The 22,156-nt window shown below is 40.7% G+C and overlaps 2 protein-coding genes across 3 annotated transcripts in view; one reads left to right on the forward strand and one right to left on the reverse strand.

Moving 5' to 3' along the window:
* The window catches only part of LOC144515288 (extracellular calcium-sensing receptor-like), a 193,621-nt gene continuing 171,465 nt past the window's right edge, over positions 1–22,156 (reverse strand). For both annotated transcript variants that reach the window (XM_078245996.1, XM_078245997.1), the window contains exons 2-7: positions 3,685–3,785; positions 3,210–3,507; positions 2,298–3,092; positions 1,895–2,122; positions 1,577–1,700; positions 1–914 (exon numbers count right to left, since the gene is read on the reverse strand). In XM_078245996.1, coding sequence (XP_078102122.1) covers positions 1–914; positions 1,577–1,700; positions 1,895–2,122; positions 2,298–3,092; positions 3,210–3,507; positions 3,685–3,785 — 2,460 coding nt within the window. The remainder of the gene's footprint in view (positions 915–1,576; positions 1,701–1,894; positions 2,123–2,297; positions 3,093–3,209; positions 3,508–3,684; positions 3,786–22,156) is intronic.
* Positions 18,609–21,607, forward strand: LOC144515295 (extracellular calcium-sensing receptor-like). The gene is made up of 6 exons (XM_078246005.1): positions 18,609–18,763; positions 18,854–19,142; positions 19,225–19,980; positions 20,062–20,289; positions 20,416–20,539; positions 20,700–21,607. The coding sequence occupies exons 1-6, from the start codon at positions 18,675–18,677 to the stop codon at positions 21,605–21,607; spliced, it is 2,394 nt and encodes a 797-aa protein (XP_078102131.1). The 5' UTR covers positions 18,609–18,674.

Raw genomic sequence — 22,156 nt, forward strand, 5'->3', positions numbered from 1 at the left:
TCAGAATGACTTTGGTGCTGTCTTCCCCATTATATTACTCTTTGTATTTTTCTCAGGTTTCAGTAAGATAATATAACATTTTGGAATAAAAATACAAAAGAGCAGTCCGAAACTGGAGGCCAGAATAGCAAATATCTCCACAGCAACACTGAACTTCCCAGGAGAGCTGACATACGCTGGGATAAAAGTGATCCATACTGCACAGAATATCAGCATGCTAAAGGTGATGAATTTGGCTTCATTGAAGTTATCAGGCAGTTTTCGAGCCAGAAAAGCAAGAATGAAACATAAGATGGCCAGAAGTCCTATGTACCCAAGTACAGCCCAAAAACCAACAGCTGAGCCCAGAGCGCATTCTAAGATGATTTTGTCCTTGAATTCCTTAAAATTCTTAAATGGAAAAGGAGGAGAAATTGTTAACCAGAGGATACATATGATAACTTGTATAAGAGTGAAACCCACAACACTGAGTTTCTGCTGTGTAGGCCCAAAAAATTTCATGACATTACTACCTGGAAGTCTGGCTTTGAAGGCCATCAACACCACTATAGTTTTCCCCAGAACACAAGAGATACAGAGAACAAAGGTGATGCCGAATGCTGTGTGTCGCAGCATGCAGGACCACTCAGAGGGCCGGCCTATGAAGGTCAGAGAACACAGAAAACACAGAGTCAAGGAGAAGAGCAGCAGGAAGCTCAGCTCAGAGTTGTTGGCCCTGACAATAGGAGTTTTCCTGTATCTGAAGAAAATGAATGCCACAACAGCAGTGATGCATGTTCCAAATAAGGATGCTGCAGTGAGCAGCGCTCCCATAATCTCTTCATATGATAGAAACTCTGCCTCCTTCTTCACACAAGCATCTCTTCTCTCATTTGACCAGAACTCAGAGTGACATCGCACACAGGTGATAGAATCTGAAAAATAATATTAAAGCAATTATTAGACCTAATACATTTGTATTTTGTTTTGTTTCAATCTTATATATTTTATATGCATACAAGACTGACACTACATGATTACCAGATTAAAAAAATGGACAACCGTATCATAGCTACATGGTATCATCATGAATGATCTGGATCTTATAAGTACAACCTACAGTATCAATAGGTATTATTCATTCTTTTTTTTTTGTTTTGTTTTATTTTAATAAGCAGTATTTGTGTTATTTCTTAGACGATATAATGCTGTTTAAATTGTCAGTGCTGTAGCACAAACACAATTTCCTTCACTCAGTTTTAGGGAGAGCTATCAAACCCTCAGAAGCTGAGATCCAAACTACCTGCATGCTCAGATACCTATAGGAGGAGGTGAGAAAATACTGTAGGCCTTTTTGTTATTTTTAGTGATCTGACCAATGACTATTTTCTTTATTACTCTATGTATCAGTATTTCTCATTTTAGTTGTATTGATTCATGAAGAAATTATACAAATTTTGTGTTTGCTTTTAAGACTACATACTTACTATATCAGCCCTGCAGGAACTCCCTTAATGCTTTTCAAATCACATTACAGGACAATTTCTCAAAAACAATGTAAACATGAAACCTTTAAGACCTTTTGTTTTGGCTATACCTGTAATATTACTTATTTCTCCCTCTGCACATCTTAAACAGTCATAGCAGCAAACAGGCTTTCCTTTCTGGAGAACCTTGCGAGTTCCTGGAGGACATTTCTCACTGCAAACTGACAAAGGCACCTGCATGAAAAAAACAACTATGAAAAACAAATGTATGGGCGTTCACTTTGACAACGTGTTGTCTATCAGCCAGTTTTTTATTTGTCATGCATAAAAACAATAAACATTAAACATTATCATACAATAACAATAACTAATAACTTATACAATAATTGACTTTACTTAACAGTTAAAGTGATCACATTGCAGCTTACCTGTTGTGAGTTCTGTGCCCAAATTACAGACTTATTATGCAGATGTAGCTGTTTGTCTGCAGGTAAAGATGCATCATAAAGACCTACTGTGACAAAGTCCACAATGCCATGTTTTGTTGGCTGCCAATTTATAATTTCATACTTTGCTGCTGGGTCTCCATTCTCATTAAAGTAAACCTCATCTCCTTCCTTAGTTTTGAACTGAATCTTTTTTATGTGCTGTAAAATCTAAGAAGATATGTATCCATATGTATCATTATCTGACAAACATGTTGTAGGCCTATTGGCTCAACAGCATGATAGACTGACAGCAATTGTTATGTTTCAATAAATGTAAATAATTTTCCTTGTTAATGTGACATACTGTTAAAACTATAATTTAAGTCTTTAGTTTTCAACTCACCGTAAATGGATCTAGCTGCATCTTGTTGTTACAGGTTTTGTTACAGCTGAGAATATTATGAAGCGCGTGGGCCACAGCATACACTCCTTTATAGAGATTGTTAAAGATAGGCATGAGCGACATATCTGTGAAGCTGTTTTGCACTCCAGTCAGATCTTCATGGCCAGTACATTCTCTCTGATTCCCTGCTGAAGATTTTGACTGTTTGAACTTACAGCTAAATAATGTCTCCCAAAACTCTGGAAACATTTCATTACTAGATGAATTGAGCAGCTTCACATCCAACATAAAGTCTCTCATGCCACTGACATGTGCTTTGGGGATGGACAGGCCTATGGCACCATCCAGAATGTGATGCCTATCCATGGCTGCAATTTGGGAATCAAAGATCCAGCCTTCACTGCCTACCCACTGGTACCCAGTCAGGTTGTGGTGAGACAACTCTTGAATTAGCAAATCAATATCCATGAGGGAGAGGAAAGCGACAATGACCATGGAAGTAGAAGCCTTAATAATTTCAATTATCTTTTGTATTTTGTCTGGTGGATCTGTTCTAAAGAAAGATACAGAGTACTCCAGACAGATACCCAGCTTCTGGGCGGTTTCTGTGAAAGTGGCCATGCCATTGTTGCCATAATCATCATTTGTTCTAATAGCTCCAACCCAAGTCCAACCAAAGTGCTTGACCAAATGGGCCAGAGCTCTGCTCTGGTAGTAATCACTGGGTATTGTTCTGAGAAAGGATGGGTACTTGGTTTTATCACTGAGACAAGCACAAGTAGCAAAGTGGCTGATCTAAAAGGAAAAAAGAAAAAATACCCTAAGATAAAGATGCAAAATATAAAACAATTTGAAAACCTTATTTTGCCATGACCAGATGAAAGAATTGATTCCAATTCCATTCTTACCCACCATTGGGATATGAAAGGGTCCGATTACTGTAGATATAGCCATGCAAGGAGAGGAAGAGGTTTCTCCCATAATGGCCTGCACTTGTGCAGGTCTGGTACATGGTGCCTCGGTGAGTGCAGATAACACCTCATTACCATTAGTCAAGGCCAGTGCAACCCTCACACTTCTGGCAATGGAGCCACAAGCATCATAGATCTTATAGCCCAGAGAGATACCAGGCAGTACGTCTGTGCTGTTATTAATCTCCTCTATGGCAAAGAGCATAGCCTGGGCAAACTGGAAATCTCTGAAATTCAGACTTGATGCAGAGAGTTATAAATAGTTGGAATTTTTCCATGAAATAGAAACAATAACATAGTAAATTAAACTTGTTTCATAGCTACAACAGGGATTTTTAGGAATATTAATTCTTATTTTAAAAGTTTGACTTTATCATTTATACATTTCAAATCTAAATTCATACGATATAATTTACCTGGTGCATTCCAGTGGCAATGGTTTTTGCCTGTAGGTGTCCTGTCTATCGTTCCAGCTGGTGTGGAAAGAGAATATTCCCCCCAACATAATGTCCCCATTCTTAAATAGCTGGGGGTTCTCAGGATCCCCTCTCTGCCTGCACACCGGCTCCTCAGCCTGAGAGAAAGATGTCACCAGCAACAGTTGTAAGAGTGCCCAACCCTGCTCTGGCCATTTTTGTGTGGATGGCATACTGTCTAGTGCTAAACCACTGGGTGACATCACATGTACCGTAATGTAAATCCAAAACTTGCACTGGTATTTATACATTTTGAAGCAGCATGGGAAATTATAATAATAGAACAGTGACGTTTTATCTTTGTAGAATTACAAGGTGAGGTGAGATGAAGGAGGTGCCCATATAGCAAAAGGGTTTTGGGTTTAAGCAAACACAGCAGGTATGAAAGCTTCTTCCATTTTAGTTTAATTTTCTCTAATTATGGCCGTGTCCCTGCTTATTAAAAAAAACTATTAAAAATCAAATCTTGGGGGCACCTGGATAGCTCACTTGGTTGAGCATTGTCTCATGTCCAAAGGGTTAGTTCTTACTACAGTCCTTATCTAGTCTTGAACCTTCCACCAAAATGACAGGCCCTGTTTCCAAGTTGGCTTTAATAGCCAAAGCCATAGGCTCCAATGATATCGTAATGCATGGATATACAGGAGAGTGTTCTGTTTTGGTGCTGTTGGATCTCAGTGCAGCTTTTGACTTACTTTGCACTTCTGCATTCTGGCGATATCGCGAAAGAATCGCAGGGTCACATATCACACGAAAATCCATCTTCAGGCTTCAACCAATCAGCGCCCAGTGAGGAGCTACTGACAGCTACGGGCATGGTATAGGAGTGTGGCCGCCGCAACCATTCATTCAAAGCAATAATGGCAGAAATGATAGACAGACGGTTCATCCATTCACCTGCCTGGTAATTTTTGAAAATGCCTTCCCTTTTCCATACAGTTTCCAATAACTGCTTTTCAGTGATTTCTGTGATAACAAACCATCTGGTGTGTCAGGTAAGCTTTTGACACTGTGGACCATAGAATTATAATCAATAAACATAGGCCGTGGGCGTGTATCTCTTGGTCAGCCCTGCAGTGGTTCGCCTATCTTTCTGATTGAAGTTTGTCAATTGCTTTTGGCAACTATTCCTCCTTATCTGATCTAATCGTATCTGTTTTGTGGTGTTTCCCAAGGTTCAGTCCTTGGTCAGATTCTGTTTGCCTAGTATATGCTTCCCCTTAAACATGCACTTAAAAGGTATCTACTATCGCTGCTTTGCAGATGATATTCATCTATATATTTCATATAAGCCTTTAAAATTTAGCAAAATTCTCCATACATTGCCATTCTCCATCCATTCACAAGAAGCACTCAGACTCTACCACCTGTCCCAGTCACCTGACTCTTACTTATACCTGCTCACCTGTCTCCACTATCCCTCATCAGCCATCCAGTATATTTTTGGGCCAGTGCCTCACTTTCCAGCCATTTGTACCTGAACCTATACCTGTCCCTGTTCTTGAAACCGTATCTGTTACCGCTACCAAGTGCCGCTGATTTGGTGACATCACATGGAGCGCTGTAGCCGGCATCAAGTGCAGCAGGCGGTCCCCTATTTCCGTAAGAAATCACACGTATCGGTGGGGAGAACAGGCAAAGGCCACAATAAGGGACTGTTCGGTATTTATGGAATGGACCACCGGAGGAAAATAGGGGAGGGTCATGTCTTTTTATTCTTTGTTGATGGGAGGGTCATCCAATTTTTTGTCTAGGGAACAGCAACATTTCAAAGTGGCTTGTTGTTGTGGTGCATATTTATCCATGTAGCTCCATGTAGCTCTCTCAGTCTCAGCCCCTATCGCTAGCAGATGGGTTCCTCCTTGTTTAGTCAGCCAGACAATTTGAGCTGTAGCTTTAGAGACCGTGGGATTTCCCAGACTGAATAAATCCCGCTCGCACATATAAACACAAAACTGCTTTGCTAGATCCATTGTGTTGTAACTAAGACATCTGCTGAAAAAATAATTTTATTCATTAGCATGATTGCCGAACTGTTTAGTTAAAAAACATCCAAAACACCGTACGAAAACATAGCGGACAAGACGCAAGCTTTTATTTTGAAAAGTCAAAGCTCACGGCGCGGTCAGCACCAGCCGGCATGGCATGAGACGGGAGGTCTTCAGGCTGCAGCCCCAGCTGTACCCATCTCAAATATCCTTTCGGTCCCGGTGATTATTTGTGAAATTGTGCAAATGACCAACACGGTCTCAGGGCAGTTCGTGTAATTGTCACGTTATTTTTAATCTATTGATACGTGTACATGTGATTTCGTGGTGGCCAGCACAAAATGGGAACCATCTATTCAGAGGTTGGGTTTAGGAAAAACACAACGGGGAAAGGACGCCTCACACGCCGGGAGACGGCCGCGAGGGACACGCGACAGTAACGGGACGTTTGGGATTAGGAAGACTACGGGGAAAGGACGCCTCACACGTTGGGAGACAGCCGCAGGGGACGCGCCACAATAACGGGACGGTTGTGATTAGGAAGACAACGGGGAAACAAACGCCACATGCGGGACGCGATCCCCAGTCACCCAAGTGAAAGTCCTGTGTTGTTTGATTTTTTCGGCTTTTCATACTACTCCCTACCGTTTTCGTGCTGTGATTACAAAATATGCTTCCCATTGAAATACATTACTTTACATTTTCGTGCTGGCCACCCCGAAAAAAAACGAGAAAAATGTCCCCGTGAACATCAATCAATAGATTAAATAACGTGACCATTTCACGAACTGCCGTGAGACTGGGTTGAAACAACAGTCTTTTCAAGGCATTTGAAAAGGAAAGAGTGGTAGCATGCAAGCTCCCAAATTGGCTTTGGCAGCTTTACCTATGCTAAAATATACAATGACTGAGGAAGCCTAGTGACGAGTCCATAGCAACCAGTGTTGAATTTCTTATTACCCTGTGTGCTCTGCTGAATGGTCTCAATGTTTTATTGTTTTATTTCATATGAATGCTAGTTTACTAGAGGAGTAACTTAGTATTTTAAGTAATGCAGTAATGCAGGAAGTGTGCATTTAGTTTCCATGCTTATTGTGTTTCCACAACAATGTTAGTGAGTAAATCTACTGAAATGGCCACCACACCATAACAGAGGAGTGTGATGCGTAAGATGAGAATGCAGAGGTTTAGTCGCGTATGTCATGGCTGTAAAAAAACAATGGGCATCTGTACATCTTTGCCAAGTGCAAACCAGTACAAAAGGATTCAATAAATTGTTGGGGAGGGTCATCCCTTTTTTACTAATCATTTTGGAGGGTCATCCAAAATGTGTTGCTGGTGAAGGGAGGGTCAGGTCTATTTTGACTAAAGATCCCAAAACTCCTCCGGTGGCCCCTGAAATAAATAATGAACAGTCCCTAACATATTTTTTTTTATCTCTTATTCATTGTAAAGTTATTGGCAAAACTAAACTTCATGGTCTATCTAGACTGGCTGTCCTGTCAACTTAACACAAAAAGTAAGGAAATTTGTGTTTGGTAGATTATTTCTCTGTGGTAACAATGCTTTTTGGCAATAAATCTTGGAAAGCCTTGGCCGTTGGAAAGCCTGTTTAGTTTTTCAAACTGTGCCCCATTTGTAAGGAACATGCATTTGTGGGATGAGCAGCAGCGCTGAGTATGTGGGTTGCCCCCATGACAAATGTGCCAAATCTTCTCTGCCAATGCCAAACGGCTTATTCTGCCATTGACTCGTTTGGTGTTTGGTGGATTGGATGATTGAAGTTTGAAGAAACAAGACATATTGGAAATTTAACAATTTATTCGTTTCACAAACAGGAGCCTCAGTAGCGTGTGGAAAAACCATACACAGCTACAACAGCCTGGCACCTCCTCCTCATGCTTGTCACCAACCTGGTCACACACTGCTGTGGGATGGCATCCCATTCTTCAACCAGCATTTGTCAACTCAGCCAAGTCAGCCAACGTGGTTGTGTTGGTCACTCTGGCATGAACAGCACGCCCAAGCTGATCACACAAGTGTTCAATGGGGTTGAGGTCATGACTGCTGGCAGGCCATTCCATCCTCTCCACTTCCACATGCTGGAGGTAGTCTCTGATAAACCCCGCCCTGTGGGGGCGAGCGTTGTCATCTTGGAGGATAGAGTTCGGTCCCAGACTGTGGAGATATGAGATTGCCACTGGTTGCAGAATCTCATCTCTAAAAATCAGGCACCTGATTGGCAGCACCTGGGGGTACCAGAAGCTCAAAACAAGTGTCAATAGCAACAGCAAAATAACCTGTTTGGCAATGGCAGAGAAGATTTGGCAAATATTTCATGGGCACAACCCACATACTCAACGCTGCTGCTCATCCCACAAATGCATGTTCCTTACAAATTTTTCGGGGCACCATTTCAAAGGGAACTAAACAGGCTTTCCGACGGTATAAGATTAATTGCCAAAAAGCATTATTACCACAGAGAAATAATCTACCAAACACAAATTTCCTTACTTTTTGTGCTAAGTTTATTTAGCACATCACATGAAGAGGTGATTTCCATTGCCACATTTTAAAAACAAAGGCGTGAAACTTATATTCAATGTTTTTCTTTCTTTAATTCAATATTAAAGTTTGTTAAGTTTAAAAGGCAGCATCATGGCCAAATGCTCCAGGGCACAGTCTTGACAAAGGCCCCAAGTTCTCCATTAGAAATCTTAAGGGGATCATGATGCAACAGCCCTGACGGTGGGAAATTTCCAGTGTGAGCTGAAAGGACAGGTGTGGAGGCAGGCTGGAGACACTTTGAACTCTAAAGGGAGTTTGTTAGTTTGTTGGACCGCTTGTGAGTGGGAAGAGCCTGAGGTGTAAGTTGGTCAGGCCTGAGGCATTTGCACTTCACCACATGTGTTCCTACTAAATCAGCTCCCAAAAGACATAACCTCTAGAGAGAAGTGTTTCATAAACTAACAAGCATCTAGCACACAAACAGCAATTTCTTTTTAATTAAAGAGGAGCCTAAGAGGCACATCAGCTGACTAATAAACATCCCTTTGACTGAAAAATATACAATAACACCAAATTAAATATCATATGGTCCAATGCCTTGCTTAATCAGGTGTGTTGAATTGTTAATTTTAAGCAGTTGTCAAAGTGTAACTTTAATTCCCTTATCCAAATGCAGAGTTCCCTAAGAATAATGTGACATGTAGGGTAAAATTATAGAAAATGAAATGAGAATGTGCAAAATGATTTAACAGTAATTCATGGATGAGGATTATCATTGTGTAATCACACAAATATATTGTTTTTATATTTACAGCTTCTATTATTAGAAAATGACAGAATGAAGAAAAAAATCAGCACATATCAGTTAGATGTTTAAGTTGTCTGATCACTGTTTAGAATTGTATCATACATGAAATGTCCATTTACTGCCTTAAAATTGCATTGACAAAGGTGTTGTAATAAATGTTATGGAGCGCAACCTTTAAACCCATTTTGTACGATTAAAGCACAGATTACACAAAAAAAGCATAATTCTTTTTATGAGTGGAAGTCTATGCTCCTCCCAACCTGTATGACCTGTTCAACACAGTTTTAAAACGAAGATATACAGGTACATGTTTTCAAATGAGCCTAACTCCTAGCTGGGATAAGCATTTTAATAAATGTTTGTATAAACTGTACATATTGTATATATAAGAATGCATCACATTGTGCATCACAACAAATAAATGTATAAGCACATTCAAAAACTGCCTTTAAAGTGGCTATATATAACTTTCAGTTTGTGTTGATTTCAGCTGTAGTGTTTTTACCACACTTGCTGTCGTAAAGGTCTTTTCTTTACGGTGCTGTATTACCCACTGTATTACTTAGTTAGTGTTACCAGGAGGTCATGTAGTTGCGATGAATGTTTTGCTGAGAGAATTCGTTACAGATGCTTCGTCGCATTTCACGTGTTGCATACGGTAACTTAGCTTGGATGTATTGTTAGCTAAAGCGGGTAATGTTATTACTGCTTCCTGCTTCTTACAGTACAGACGCTTTGCTGCTTGCTCCTGCCTCTGCTTGCATATTTCTGCTGATAATCTTGCTTTTCCTCTGAGAGAAACTATGAACAGCTGCTCTTGGATACTTATAAATCACTGGACTATACATTTTTTGTAGACATAGTAGGCTATTGCCATATTTCAACATTTGTCTGCGTGAGCATGGCCTACCAATAGCTCAAGCCTGTCCTGAAGTGACTGTAGCTAAAGCTAATTAGCAGCAAGATGCCTCCCTTCTCAATGGAGGACTACTACAAACTCCTTCTGGAAACCAAAATTTACCAGTTAGAAGTAAACGTGGAAGTGAATGGTGAAAATGTGGAAATGTGGAAATGACACCACTTTACCATTGACCCAAAACAATGGACAAAAGCATGCCAACACACGGCTAACTAGCACCAGCAAGACTACAAACAAACAACAGGGCTGTGGAATGGGTAATAAATCAACAAGTGGTAGTCCTCCCTGGAACTCTTTTGTAGTAAAGTGAGTAAATCATTTTCCTGGGAAATGGGAGGACGACTAACAGGCAGGGCACAGCGCCCTGAGATTTGTGATACGACTGGCTGGCCTGCATTATCATCCAGGCAGAGTGCCTCTGCAACCCCTGTACTCAGTAGGACACAGCCATGGACAGCTGCAAAAGGGAGAATTAGCAACAAAATGCAACAACTGAGTGTGCAGGTAGAGAACAGATTTGCGTCTCATTGTCACACAGCAGGATAAGGACTGAGAGCAATTCAAAAAGTAAAAAGCTACAGGGAAAGCTAACGACTGGGCACCAAACTCTGATTGTGGTTGACTCTGCTGTAAAAGACATAAAAAGCAGTAAAAACACTAAAATACTCCCAAAGACATGGTGTCTGACTTGGCCCAAAGAATCCCGGATATCGTGGCAGCACACCCAACTGTAAAGAACATTATACTGCATATACGGTCACATGATGTTGTAAAGCAAGAGTCTGAAGTGCTGAATCGTGACTTTATGAATCTGCTGAACACAGTTAGCTCCCTAAACGCGAAGATGTTTATCAGTGGCCCTATACCGCCAGTCAGAAGAGGAGCTGAGAGATTCAGCAGACTGTTGGCACTGAACAGATGGCTTTCAACTGCATGTACCGTCCACTCTCTGCGGTTCATTGACAATTTTAACATTTTCTGGGACCGCAGACATCTTTTTAAAGCAGATGGACTTTTTCTTAACAAGCCAGGAGTAAAGCTGTTCACCTCTAGCCTACTTTACTTTCTACACCACACATCTACTCCCTCGGCCAAGGACACAAGACAAGATAAATCAACACAAACAAACAAGAGGAAGACACAACAAAGTGCGGCAGTGATCCACCACAGCCCCCACCTGAGCAAAGATTTGACCATGGAGGACCACAGAACGGAGACGAGAAATCTCAACCCCCCCCTTTTCACCCATCCAACACTCCTCAAATCCCCTTACCAACACCGACGCCTTTGAGGATCCATCGCTCTCCCCATCCACCTTCTCCCGTTTCCCCCTGCCACATGTTGGGGTTTACTGACCGGATGGAGCAGCTGGTAGATGCTGGAATCAAGTTTGCCCCACTACCTTCTCCCATCATTCGCCCCCCCAGCATCAAACTGACCCTGTTTTGACTGAACCGCTGAAAGTAAAACGCCAGGCACCTCTGCCCCCCTCAAGGACGGCAGCGAACTCCTTCTCACCAGACTGATAAGTATGCTTGTGTACAAAATGAAACAAGCTTTAACTGATATATGCTGGGCCCATGCTGCATGCCTAGTGGCACTCATGACTCTTTCCAGGACAAGCCTGGGCCCTGTGTATTCAATTCTTCATCAATCAATGTTGTGATAGGTAATAGAAAAAGAATAGTGAATCCGCTAGGCAAGAAAAAGAAGCACTTAACTGCCAACTTAGCAAATTTAGCATCCATTCCTCGTCAGCCACATCCTGTCCCAAAAAACGAGACAGATAATTATTTTAACACACTAACATTAGCCTTACTAAACGTCAGGTCTTTGGCGGGTAAATCATTTTTAATCAATGATTTTATTATTAAGCATTTTTTAACTGAAACCTGGTTAGACTATAATAACAGTGATGCTGTTCTTATAGAGTCAGCTCCCCCTAACTTCAATTTTATGAGTGAGAATAGAGCGAATAAGAAAAGAGGTGGAGTCGCCATTTTGTTTAATGACTCGTTCCAATGTACTCAAATATCTTATGGAAACTTTGCTTTTTTTGAATATGTGGCTCTTCAGCTAAGGTCCCCGTCTCAACCTATATTTCTAATTATCTACAGGCCACTTAAATACTGTGCATCCTTCTTTGACGACTTTAGTGAACCGCTGTCTATAATCTGTATTAACTTTGACTGTGTAGTTATTGCTGGTGATTTCAACATTCACGTTGACAACCCCCAGGATAGAGGGACCAAAGAACTGTGTTGTATTTTTGAGAACTATGGACTGACTCAGCATGTGACGGAGCCCACACACAACAAGGGGCACACTCTGGACTTGAGGGTTTGAACATTTCCAAGGTTGTGGTGACTGATGCTGCTCTCTCTGATCATTCCTGTGTTTTCTTTAATGGCACTATCCCTGTGCACAAAAGTGTCCAAACAAAGTTAATAAGAAAACGGTAACACCAGTGAAGCATTCATTCAGCTTTTCTCGTCTACACCCACCCTCTCAGGGGTCTCAGTCACTGAGCTTGTAGACAATTTCAATTGTAAATTTACAAATGTTATTGATGCCATTGCTTCCATTAAGGTAAAAACTGTCTCTGATAAGAAAAGATCTCCATGGAGAAATGCCATACTGGTAAGAACTGAAAAAAGAGAGTGTCAAAAAGCAGAACACAGGTGGCAAAAAACTAATCTCCAGGTCCACTACAACACCTATAAAGAGAGACTTCGCATTTATAATTTGGAACTGAGGAATGCAAGGCAGTCCTTCTTCTCGGACATTATTGCCAAAAACAATAATAACTCACGTGCTTTGTTTGCTACTGTCGATAGGTTAACAAACCCTCCAGTACCAGTAGCATCTGAGCTTTTATCCACCAAGGCCTGCAATGATTTTGCCACCTTCTTCAAAGACAAAATTCAGAAAATTAGACAATCAGTGCTTCCATATCGAGTACAGGGTATGTTTTGTCACAGTGTCCAGGCAAAACAAATTCCAATATGACCCAATGTCATATGATTAACCGTAAAAACCTGGAGGACATTATACAACATCTGAAAACCTCCTCCTGCTGCCTTGATATTCTACCAACGGGCCTTTTAAAAATGTTTCGAATTGTTTGGCTACAGATTTTTTACAGATTGTAAACACGTCTCTTCTCTCAGGTATCTTCCCACAGGCCCTGAAAACTGCAGTCATTAAGCCACTCTTAAAAAAGAACAATCTAGACACGTCACTAATGAGCAACTATAGGCCGATATCAAACCTTCCATTTTTAAGTAAAATCATTTAAAAAACGGTTTCTCAACAACTGAACCTTCTCTTGTGACTAAACAACAGTTTTGATGCCTTCCAGTCGGGTTTCCGACCACACCACAGCACTGAGACAGCTCTTGTTAAAGTCTTTAATGACATCCACTTAAACACAAATAGTGGCAAAATTTCAGTCTTGGTATTACTTGATCTCAGTGCTGCATTTGATACGGTCGACCATGACATATTACTAGACCAATTGGAAAACTGGGTTGGAATTTCTGGCTCAGTACTAAAGTGGTTTGAGTCTTATTTAAAGAATAGGGACTACTTTGTGTCTATAGGGAATTATACATCTGAGCATACAAATATGACGTGCAGAGTTTCCCCAAGGCTCCGTTCTGGGGCCTCTCCTGTTTAACATCTACATGCTTCCACTGGCTCAAATTATGGAAAACAATAAAATAAGTTACCATAGTTATGCGGATGACACACACATTTATATAACCTTATCGCCAGGGGACTATAGTCCAATACAACAAGTGCATTGAACAAATTAATGACTGGATGTGCCAGAACTTTCTTAAATTAAATGATGAAAAAACTGAGGTGGTTGTTTTTGGAGCAAAGGAGGAACGATTAAAAGTCAGCACTCAGCTTCAAATGATAATGTTAAAAACAACAGACAAAGCCAGAAATCTTGGTGTAGTCATGGACTCAGACCTGAATTTTAACAGCCACATTAAGACAATTACAAAGTCAGCCTATTACCACCTTAAAAAAATATCAAGGGTTAAAGGACTTATGTCTCAGCAGGATTTGGAAAAACTTGTCCATGCTTTTATCTTCAGTAGACTTGACTACTGTAACGGTGTCTTTACAGGTCTCCCTAAAAAATCAATCAGACAGCTGCAGCTGATTCAGAACGCTGCTGCTCGAGTCCTCACTAAGACCAAGAGAGTGGACCACATCACTCCAGTTCTGTCTCTACACTGGCTTCCAGTGCCTCAAAGAATTGATTTCAAAATACTTTTGCTGGTTTATAAATCACTAAACGGTTTAGGGCAAAAATACATTTCTGATCTGCTACTACACTATGAACCACCCAGACCTCTCAGGTCATCTGGGACAGGTCTGCTTGTTGTCCCCAGAGTCAGAACTAAAAAGGGGGAAGCAGCGTTTAGTTTTTATGCTCCACATATCTGGAACAAACTGCACTGTAACTTTTTTCTCTCCTATTTTATCTGTTTTTAATTTTTTTATCTGTTTTCATGTAAAGCACTTTGAATTGCACTGTTGCTGAAATGTGCTATACGCATAAAGCTGCCTTGCCTTGCCTTACTGTCACTGTGTCACAAGCCAAAATCGTTAATAATAACTTAAATTAATATAACACATTTCATGAAACCCAAGGATGCTTTACACAAGTAGAGGTGGACAAGGGAAAAGAAAGTATTAGGCCAACACAATTACGGACTAAAAGGAATAACACGTCCGCGCTAAATGGAAGTGGGACGTAATTTAATGATGGCTGCTGACGAACAACCACATTGTGCATTGTAAAGTAATTTTATGAATGACATAGACATATTACATACCAGTATCAGCCATAACTACAGAAGATAACTTTTAAAATAAAAGTAAAATACAATTATAGACCTATATAAATCCCCTGCTACCTTTTACTTGCATACTCACGAACACGGTCTTTTCCGGTGTTTCGCCAAAAACTGTGACCCATAAGAATGTGTGCTCTGTAGCCCTGTCTACCTGCCGAAAATCATTTTGTGACTTTACCGGAAATTCGGACCCGGGCAAAGTCATTACTAAAAAATATCTAAAAATAGCTTTTTGTCTCGTTTGCTGTTACAGGTCATTTATGATCATCAGATGAACAATTATACAGTTTCAGGAACATTTCAAAGTTACATATAGTCACTTTAAAATTCAAGAATCTTCTAATTTAGTTTTGTTCCACGTTCAGCAAAAGTGGGAGTAGCTGAATATGTTCATAAATAATATGGATGTGTAAAGTGTAATTAACATATCTTAGCAACTGTGCCATACATTTGAATTGTCATTACTGCAAGCACTTATTCCATAATTTTTTTTCATTATAAATAGGGCTGTCAGCGTTAACGCGCTAATCGCGATGGGATTAAGGGCAGACGCGATGCGTTTAATTGTTTTTAATCACATTAATCGCATGCTAGCATTTATTAATTTATTTTACGATGAATGTTCGGAAATAAGAGGTTGCTGTGGCCCGCCGTACAGGTTAGTTTGACCAGCGGGCAGCAGCGGTGGCCGGAGCGGGCAGCAGCGGTGGCCGGAGCGGGCAGCAGCAACTGCAGCGGCCGGAGCGAGCAGCTGCAGCGGCCGTAGCGGGCAGCGGCAAGAGCGGGCAATGACGGGGGGACATCCTCAGCAGTGAAACGTGAACGGGGCAGGAGTATAACCTAGCTAGGTGGAAAGCTAACGCTAGCTGGCCACCTGTTCCATCAATCCTGCTTGCAAGTGTCTGCTCATTAGACAAAAACTGGACTACATCCAACTTCAACGAAACTCCAACGTGAGTTCAGAGACTGCTGTGTTTTTGTTGTTGTGGAAACAACAGTGCAGTTTCTCTGTCGCCGGGTAAGAGTGGCAGGGGCGCCGTATAGGGGGGAAAAGTTAGGACAATTCCAAGGGCCCATGACTGACAGGGGCCCCAAAAAATAGGTAAAAACTAATTTAAAATTATTAAACCATCATCATTCAGTGTATATATTTCAAATATAATAATACAATTAATGATTTCTTTGTTTTTACTTGTTTTTGGCAGTAAAAGTTAAATATCCCCATTGACCAAAAAGTAAAGTATCCATATAGACCGACCACCCCCCTGTATCAGCATGAAATGGTTTGGTCCTGCCGTAGTGCACTCAGTGACAGTAGATGCGGCAGAACTACAGTGACCAGTGTTGCCAAGTAACTTTAAATCAAAATCTGGTTTTCAAAAAAGGAAAGAGAGAAAAGAGAGAGAGGAAAGACAAAGGAAAGTGTGTCAAACTGTAACCCAGTTTTTCACCAAGAAAGGTGGGTAGCCTATAGTCTGTGTGTGGTATTAACCTGTTGGCTTAATGTCCATAGTGAAATAAACTAGCTAGCTACAGACTAGTGTTAGCCTACATTTAATCACCATTTAATCAGTGCAGGGAAACGTTTAGCAAGATATTCATATTAAATCATTGTCCTAGCCCCTTTTAGCAGACGTAACAACAGATGAATCAGCAGCACCCCAGTCTCCCCCTAACTGTCCCAGTGAAGAAGGTGAGCAACATTGTGTTCAATGACATGCCAGTTAGCATCATTGCAGGGAGTCTGTGGGGATTTCTCTGTCTTCCATTAATAATTATAATAATAATTAATTTTGTTAAGAGAATTTTCCATTTTGTCAAAATCTAGTACTAGTATTGAACTACAAGAAGCAAGACAGTTGCAAGCCTTTACTTAGAGTTATGTAAAGCTTTTGATGGGACAGTTAGGTCCTAGAGATGTGGTGACAACAGCTGCGCAGAAGGGGCCCAATTTGATTTTTTTGTGAGTGAGAGTGGAGATGGGCTGTGTTAACACAGACTTGTGCAGAAATGAGCTGCTCATTAACCGGTGATCACTGGACGTCAGTGAGTAATCAACATTATTTAGGAGTTACTAAACACTATATTGACTCTACTAAGGACAGGGATTTTTAGTTTTTTAGTTAGGTACTTGGAGGAATTGTGCAATAATGACAGATTCACACATTTTTCTGTGGTTTACAGTAAATAAATAATTATAAATCTTAAAATCAAGTTCATAAAGTAACTTTCTTTGCATTCATTTGATTCCCAATCAAGATACACTGGTAAGAACTGCTGATTGTTAATATGTACTTAAAAACTGTTCTGAAATGCAAAATAATAGAATTTGAATCATGTGATAAAATATGCGATTAATCGCGATTAACTATAGACCTTCAGCGATTAATCGCGATTAAAAAATGTTTATCGTTTGACAGCCCTAATTATAAAATACTAATATGTGAGCGACAGAAGCAGATGTTAAATGTTAAAAGTTTGAACTGAGTTTCTTGCTGAAAATATGAGGAAATCTTTGGAAAACAGAATAGACCCTGTATATCTGTTTTCATAAGATGTCTTTTTGCATAAACAAAATTATCAAAGCCCTTCTCCTGTTTAGGTCCTATAGTAGGCTACATTATAATGGATTTAATCCTGTTTTCAAGCCTGTGGCATCTAGTGGAGGAATTACTCAAATACTTTACTAGTAAAAGTAGATAAACCACCATGTAAAAATACCCTGTTACAAGTTAAAGTCCGTTATCTACAATTTTATTTATAATGAAGACAGACAGAAGTTCTGGAGCGGAGCAAGAAAGTAAATACGTTATAAGGTCCTGTGTTCTGGGATAGTGCATATTTCTTGCATCTCCAGCAGCTCATTCATTTAAATAATCAGACAATGTCACCTAGACTTCGCTCTGCTGTGCCAGTGTCTGTCTCCAACTTTAGTGGCGGCTGGTTTGACCACGGAGATGCAAGTAACGTGAGTCTATCGCTGTGACAGAAACACTGCAAGCTGCTACAGTTTACATGTTAAGATTGAAAAGCAGATCTGACTACATGAGCCATTTAGCTCAGACTTGTGGAGTACACATACAGTAGTTTGTGCGGTTCAAGGTCTGATTACCTTCTCACCACAAACGAACCGCTCCAGAGTTTGATTGAAAGCGTACCGAGATTACCTCATCAAGGAGGTCTGGGTACGCTTGTTTGGTCCGTTTTTGGTGGGCATCCAAGTGCGTTAATCCCACCTGCCCAAACGAGCCGGACCAAGGGTGAAAACGAAATCTAGTGCGATTTAACCGAACAAAATAAGGCAAGTGTGAAAGCCCCCTAAAAGTATTAGTTATGCATAATGGAATGGCAGCTTTCAGAGTGTTATATTACAATATACAGTTTGTTACTGTGAAGCAATTGTTTCATACACTGTTGGACAGTTTAATGTACAATCATGCGTTAAAGTGTACAAAAAACTTGATCTGCAAAGTAACTAGTAACTACACTTGCCATGGCACAATGATGTCACACAATAATTTTATTCCAAGACCCAATCAAGACTGCTGGGAACACTGATTGGTAGTACTGAGTACAGTAAGAGGCTTACCCTGCCATCAACTAAGATTATAAAATGTTGCATTTAAGTCTGCTTTGACCCTGGCATGACTGGGTAGCTTTGCCCCATCAACATGTGGGAGTGGAAAATGTCAGAAGTGATAGCAGGGCTGATTTTCATGGGGCTCCTGTTGGCATTTGGAGCAGCGGATGGAGCAGCAGAGAGGGAAGCTCCTTTCTGTCAGATCCTCGGGAGTCTAGAGTTTCCTCTGCTGTCGAAAGAAGGAGATTTTATGATCGGGGGAGCCTTTTCCATTCACAGCAAAATCACACAACCTCCACTTTCCTTTACAGAGAAACCAACACGTCTCACATGTTCGAGGTAATTTCAAGATTTCTAGAAAAATATTTTCCCATAAGTTCTGTCACAGTGAATACAAGTTTGTATTTTTCTCTTCTTCTCTTGTCTCAGTGTCAACCTCAGGGAGTTTCGATTTGCCCAGACCATGATCTTTGCAATTGAGGAAATAAACAAAAGTGAATTTCTTCTTCCCAATGTTTCGATCGGATACCGTATTTATGACAACTGTGGCTCAACGTTATCCTCAATGCGTGCTGTGATGGCCCTGTTGAACGGTGATGAGTGGACTGTGGGAAAGAGCTGTTCTAGTCAATCAGCTGTTCATGCTATTATCGGGGAGTCTGAATCCTCCTCAACCATTGTGCTTTCCCGCACTACTGGACCATTTAAAATACCAGTGGTAAGATTGATGTCACTGTGTATCAATGTGTATATTACATGCAAACTTTTCTTATTCTTTCTCTCTCTTTGTGTATTCTCAGATAAGTCATTCAGCAACTTGTGAGTGTTTGAGCAACAGGAACGAGTATCCCTCTTTCTTTCGTACCATTGCCAGCGACCTCCACCAAAGCAGAGCCCTCGCCCAGTTGGTCAAGCACTTTGGCTGGACTTGGGTCGGGGCAGTCAACAGCGACAGTGACTATGGCAACAATGGCATGGCTATCTTCCTTGCTGCAGCCCAGGAAGAAGGAGTGTGTGTGGAGTATACAGAAAAATTCCACAGGGAAGAACCAGAGAAACTCATGAAAGTGGTAGAAGTGATCCGAAAGAGCACTGCCCGGGTCATTGTTGGTTTCCTGGCCCATATAGAGATGAACAACCTTCTAGAGCAGTTGAGTCTGCACAACATCACAGGTCTGCAGTTTATTGGCGTGGAGGCCTGGATCACTGCTGACAGCCTTGTGACTCCTACCAGCTTTAGTGTGCTGGGAGGTTCACTGGGTTTTGCTGTGCAAAAGGCCAATGTCAGTGGTCTGGATGATTTTTTAATTAAAGATTTCTGGGAGACAGAGTTTAAGTGCAAGGAGACAAACGGGGCCACCATGACAGAAACACCACAATGCAAAGAAAAAAACGATCTAATTGACCTTAAAGATTATGATGATGATGTGGCAGAGCTGAGATACTCCAGTAACATCTACAAAGCCATCTATGCTGTGGCCCATTCTCTGCATAGCATTCTAAAGTGCTTCAAAAGTCAGGGTTGTGACCACACTCTAAAGGTTACTCCCTGGCAGGTAAAAGGAACAGATTACTAAACTGTTTATTTCTTAGCTCTGGTCATTTCTATATTGACTTATTGTCTTACTGCTTTTTAGGTAGTGGAGTCTTTGAAGCAGGTGAATTTTACCATTAAGAATGGGGACCAGGTTTGGTTTGACAGCACTGGAGCAGCTGTTGCTCGGTATGAGGTGGTGAACTGGCAGCGTGGCTCAGATGACTCAGTCCAGTTTAAACCTGTTGGCTATTATGATGCCTCCCTACCGCCTGGACAGAAGTTTGTCCTCAACACTGAAGCCATAATTTGGCCTGAAGAGAAGACAGAGGCAAATATCATAATTCACAGTAAAATCTACATTGATGTAATGCAGGGCTTTGACAGGTAGTTTGACAATATTTCATCTTGAATGATTATTAAAAACATAATATCTGTTATCTTTTTTAATTCAAAGTTGCCTGTGTCAGTGTGCAGTGAGAGCTGTCACCCTGGAACGTATAAAGTCCTTCAGAAAGGAAAGCCAGTCTGCTGCTATGACTGTATACCATGTGCAGAGGGAGAAATCAGCAACAGCACAGGTATATGTACGGCTGACCTTAACTATGACAAATTGCATATATTGTTTACTTTCCACACTCTGTGTTTCATGTTAAAATCCACTATTGTACAGTCTCTTATTTACGTTTTTAGCATGTAAGTGATAAAATTACAATAATAGTGACGATATTTCTATTACAGATTCTAATGACTGCAAAAAGTGTCCTGAGGAGTATTGGTCCAATCAAAACAGAGATGCATGTGTACTGAAAAATGTTGAGTTCCTCTACTTCACTGAGGTTATGGGTATAATACTTGTGTTTTTCACTTTGTTTGGTGCGCTTCTTACATTAACTGTGGCCACTATATTCTTGTTCAATAAGGACTCTCCCTTGGTAAAGGCCAACAACTCTGAGCTGAGCTTCCTGCTGCTCTTCTCCTTGACTCTGTGTTTCCTGTGTTCTCTGACCTTCATAGGCCAGCCCTCTGAGTGGTCCTGCATGCTGCGACACACAGCATTCGGCATCACCTTTGTACTCTGTATCTCTTGTGTTCTGGGGAAAACTATAGTGGTGTTAATGGCCTTCAGGGCCACAGTTCCAGGTAGTAATATCATGAAATGGTTTGGGCCTACACAGCAGAGACTCACTGTTCTGACTTTCACTCTTATACAGGTTATAATTTGCATACTTTGGCTGATAATCAACCCTCCTTTTCCTTTCAAAAATATGAAGTACTATAAGGACAAAATAATTCTTGAGTGTGCCCTGGGATCACCTGTAGGGTTCTGGGTTGTGTTAGGATACATAGGGTTCCTTGCTGTCCTATGTTTTGTACTTGCCTTTTTGGCTAGAAAGTTACCTGATAATTTTAATGAAGCCAAGCTCATCACCTTCAGCATGCTGGTATTCTGTGCAGTCTGGATCACATTTATCCCAGCATATGTCAGCTCTCCTGGGAAGTTCACTGTGGCTGTGGAGATATTTGCTATTCTGGCCTCCAGTTATGGGCTACTTCTCTCTATATTTGCACCAAAATGCTTCATTATTGTATTCAAACCTAAACTGAACACAAAAAAACATCTGATGGAGAAAATGGGATCCGATTAAATCTCAATGACCTTGTGGCTTGTCTTTGATTTTTTCATTGACGTGAGCACACTATTCATTTATATGTATTATTCAGCTTTCCTTTGTTTGTGTCAAAATCTACACAAAAGCTACAAAGCAACACTATTTTTGATAAAGGCAATTCAACATTGTTTACTGTATGTTAAACTCTTACTTATTTTAGATCATTGATTTAATCTATATCGGCTGCTACAATACAGATGTAAAAAAATACTAATAATAATATTTGAATTTCATATAAATAAATAAAAACTTTAAAAACTATCATGACTTCCTGTCTCATTGTTTTAATTAGCACAATTAGGGCCTGCACAGTAGAGACTTATGTGGCCACATGTGGCCCAGAACATCTCTGATTGTGGTCTGAGTGATCGGATCTCAATCCATCCTCAGTGCCTCCTGAGTGCATTCACACCTCTACTTAGAGCTGTCCGCTTGTGATCCAATCACTCAGATTTTATAACCAAGTCAAAACGGGGCTTCTGTGTATACAGTGCAATCCTTCACCATGTACACTGTCGTCACTCA

This window comes from Sander vitreus, chromosome 3, assembly GCF_031162955.1.
Source record: "Sander vitreus isolate 19-12246 chromosome 3, sanVit1, whole genome shotgun sequence".
In the NCBI taxonomy this organism is placed as follows: Eukaryota; Metazoa; Chordata; class Actinopteri; order Perciformes; family Percidae; genus Sander; species Sander vitreus.

Coding starts and splice junctions, on each gene's coding strand:
- LOC144515295 (XM_078246005.1), top strand. CDS start 18,675: ATGATCGGGGGAGCCTTTTCCATTCACAGCAAAATCACACAACCTCCA. Junction 18,764..18,853: donor ACACGTCTCACATGTTCGAG/GTAATTTCAAGA, acceptor CTCTTGTCTCAG/TGTCAACCTCAGGGAGTTTC. Junction 19,981..20,061: donor TAAAGGTTACTCCCTGGCAG/GTAAAAGGAACA, acceptor ACTGCTTTTTAG/GTAGTGGAGTCTTTGAAGCA.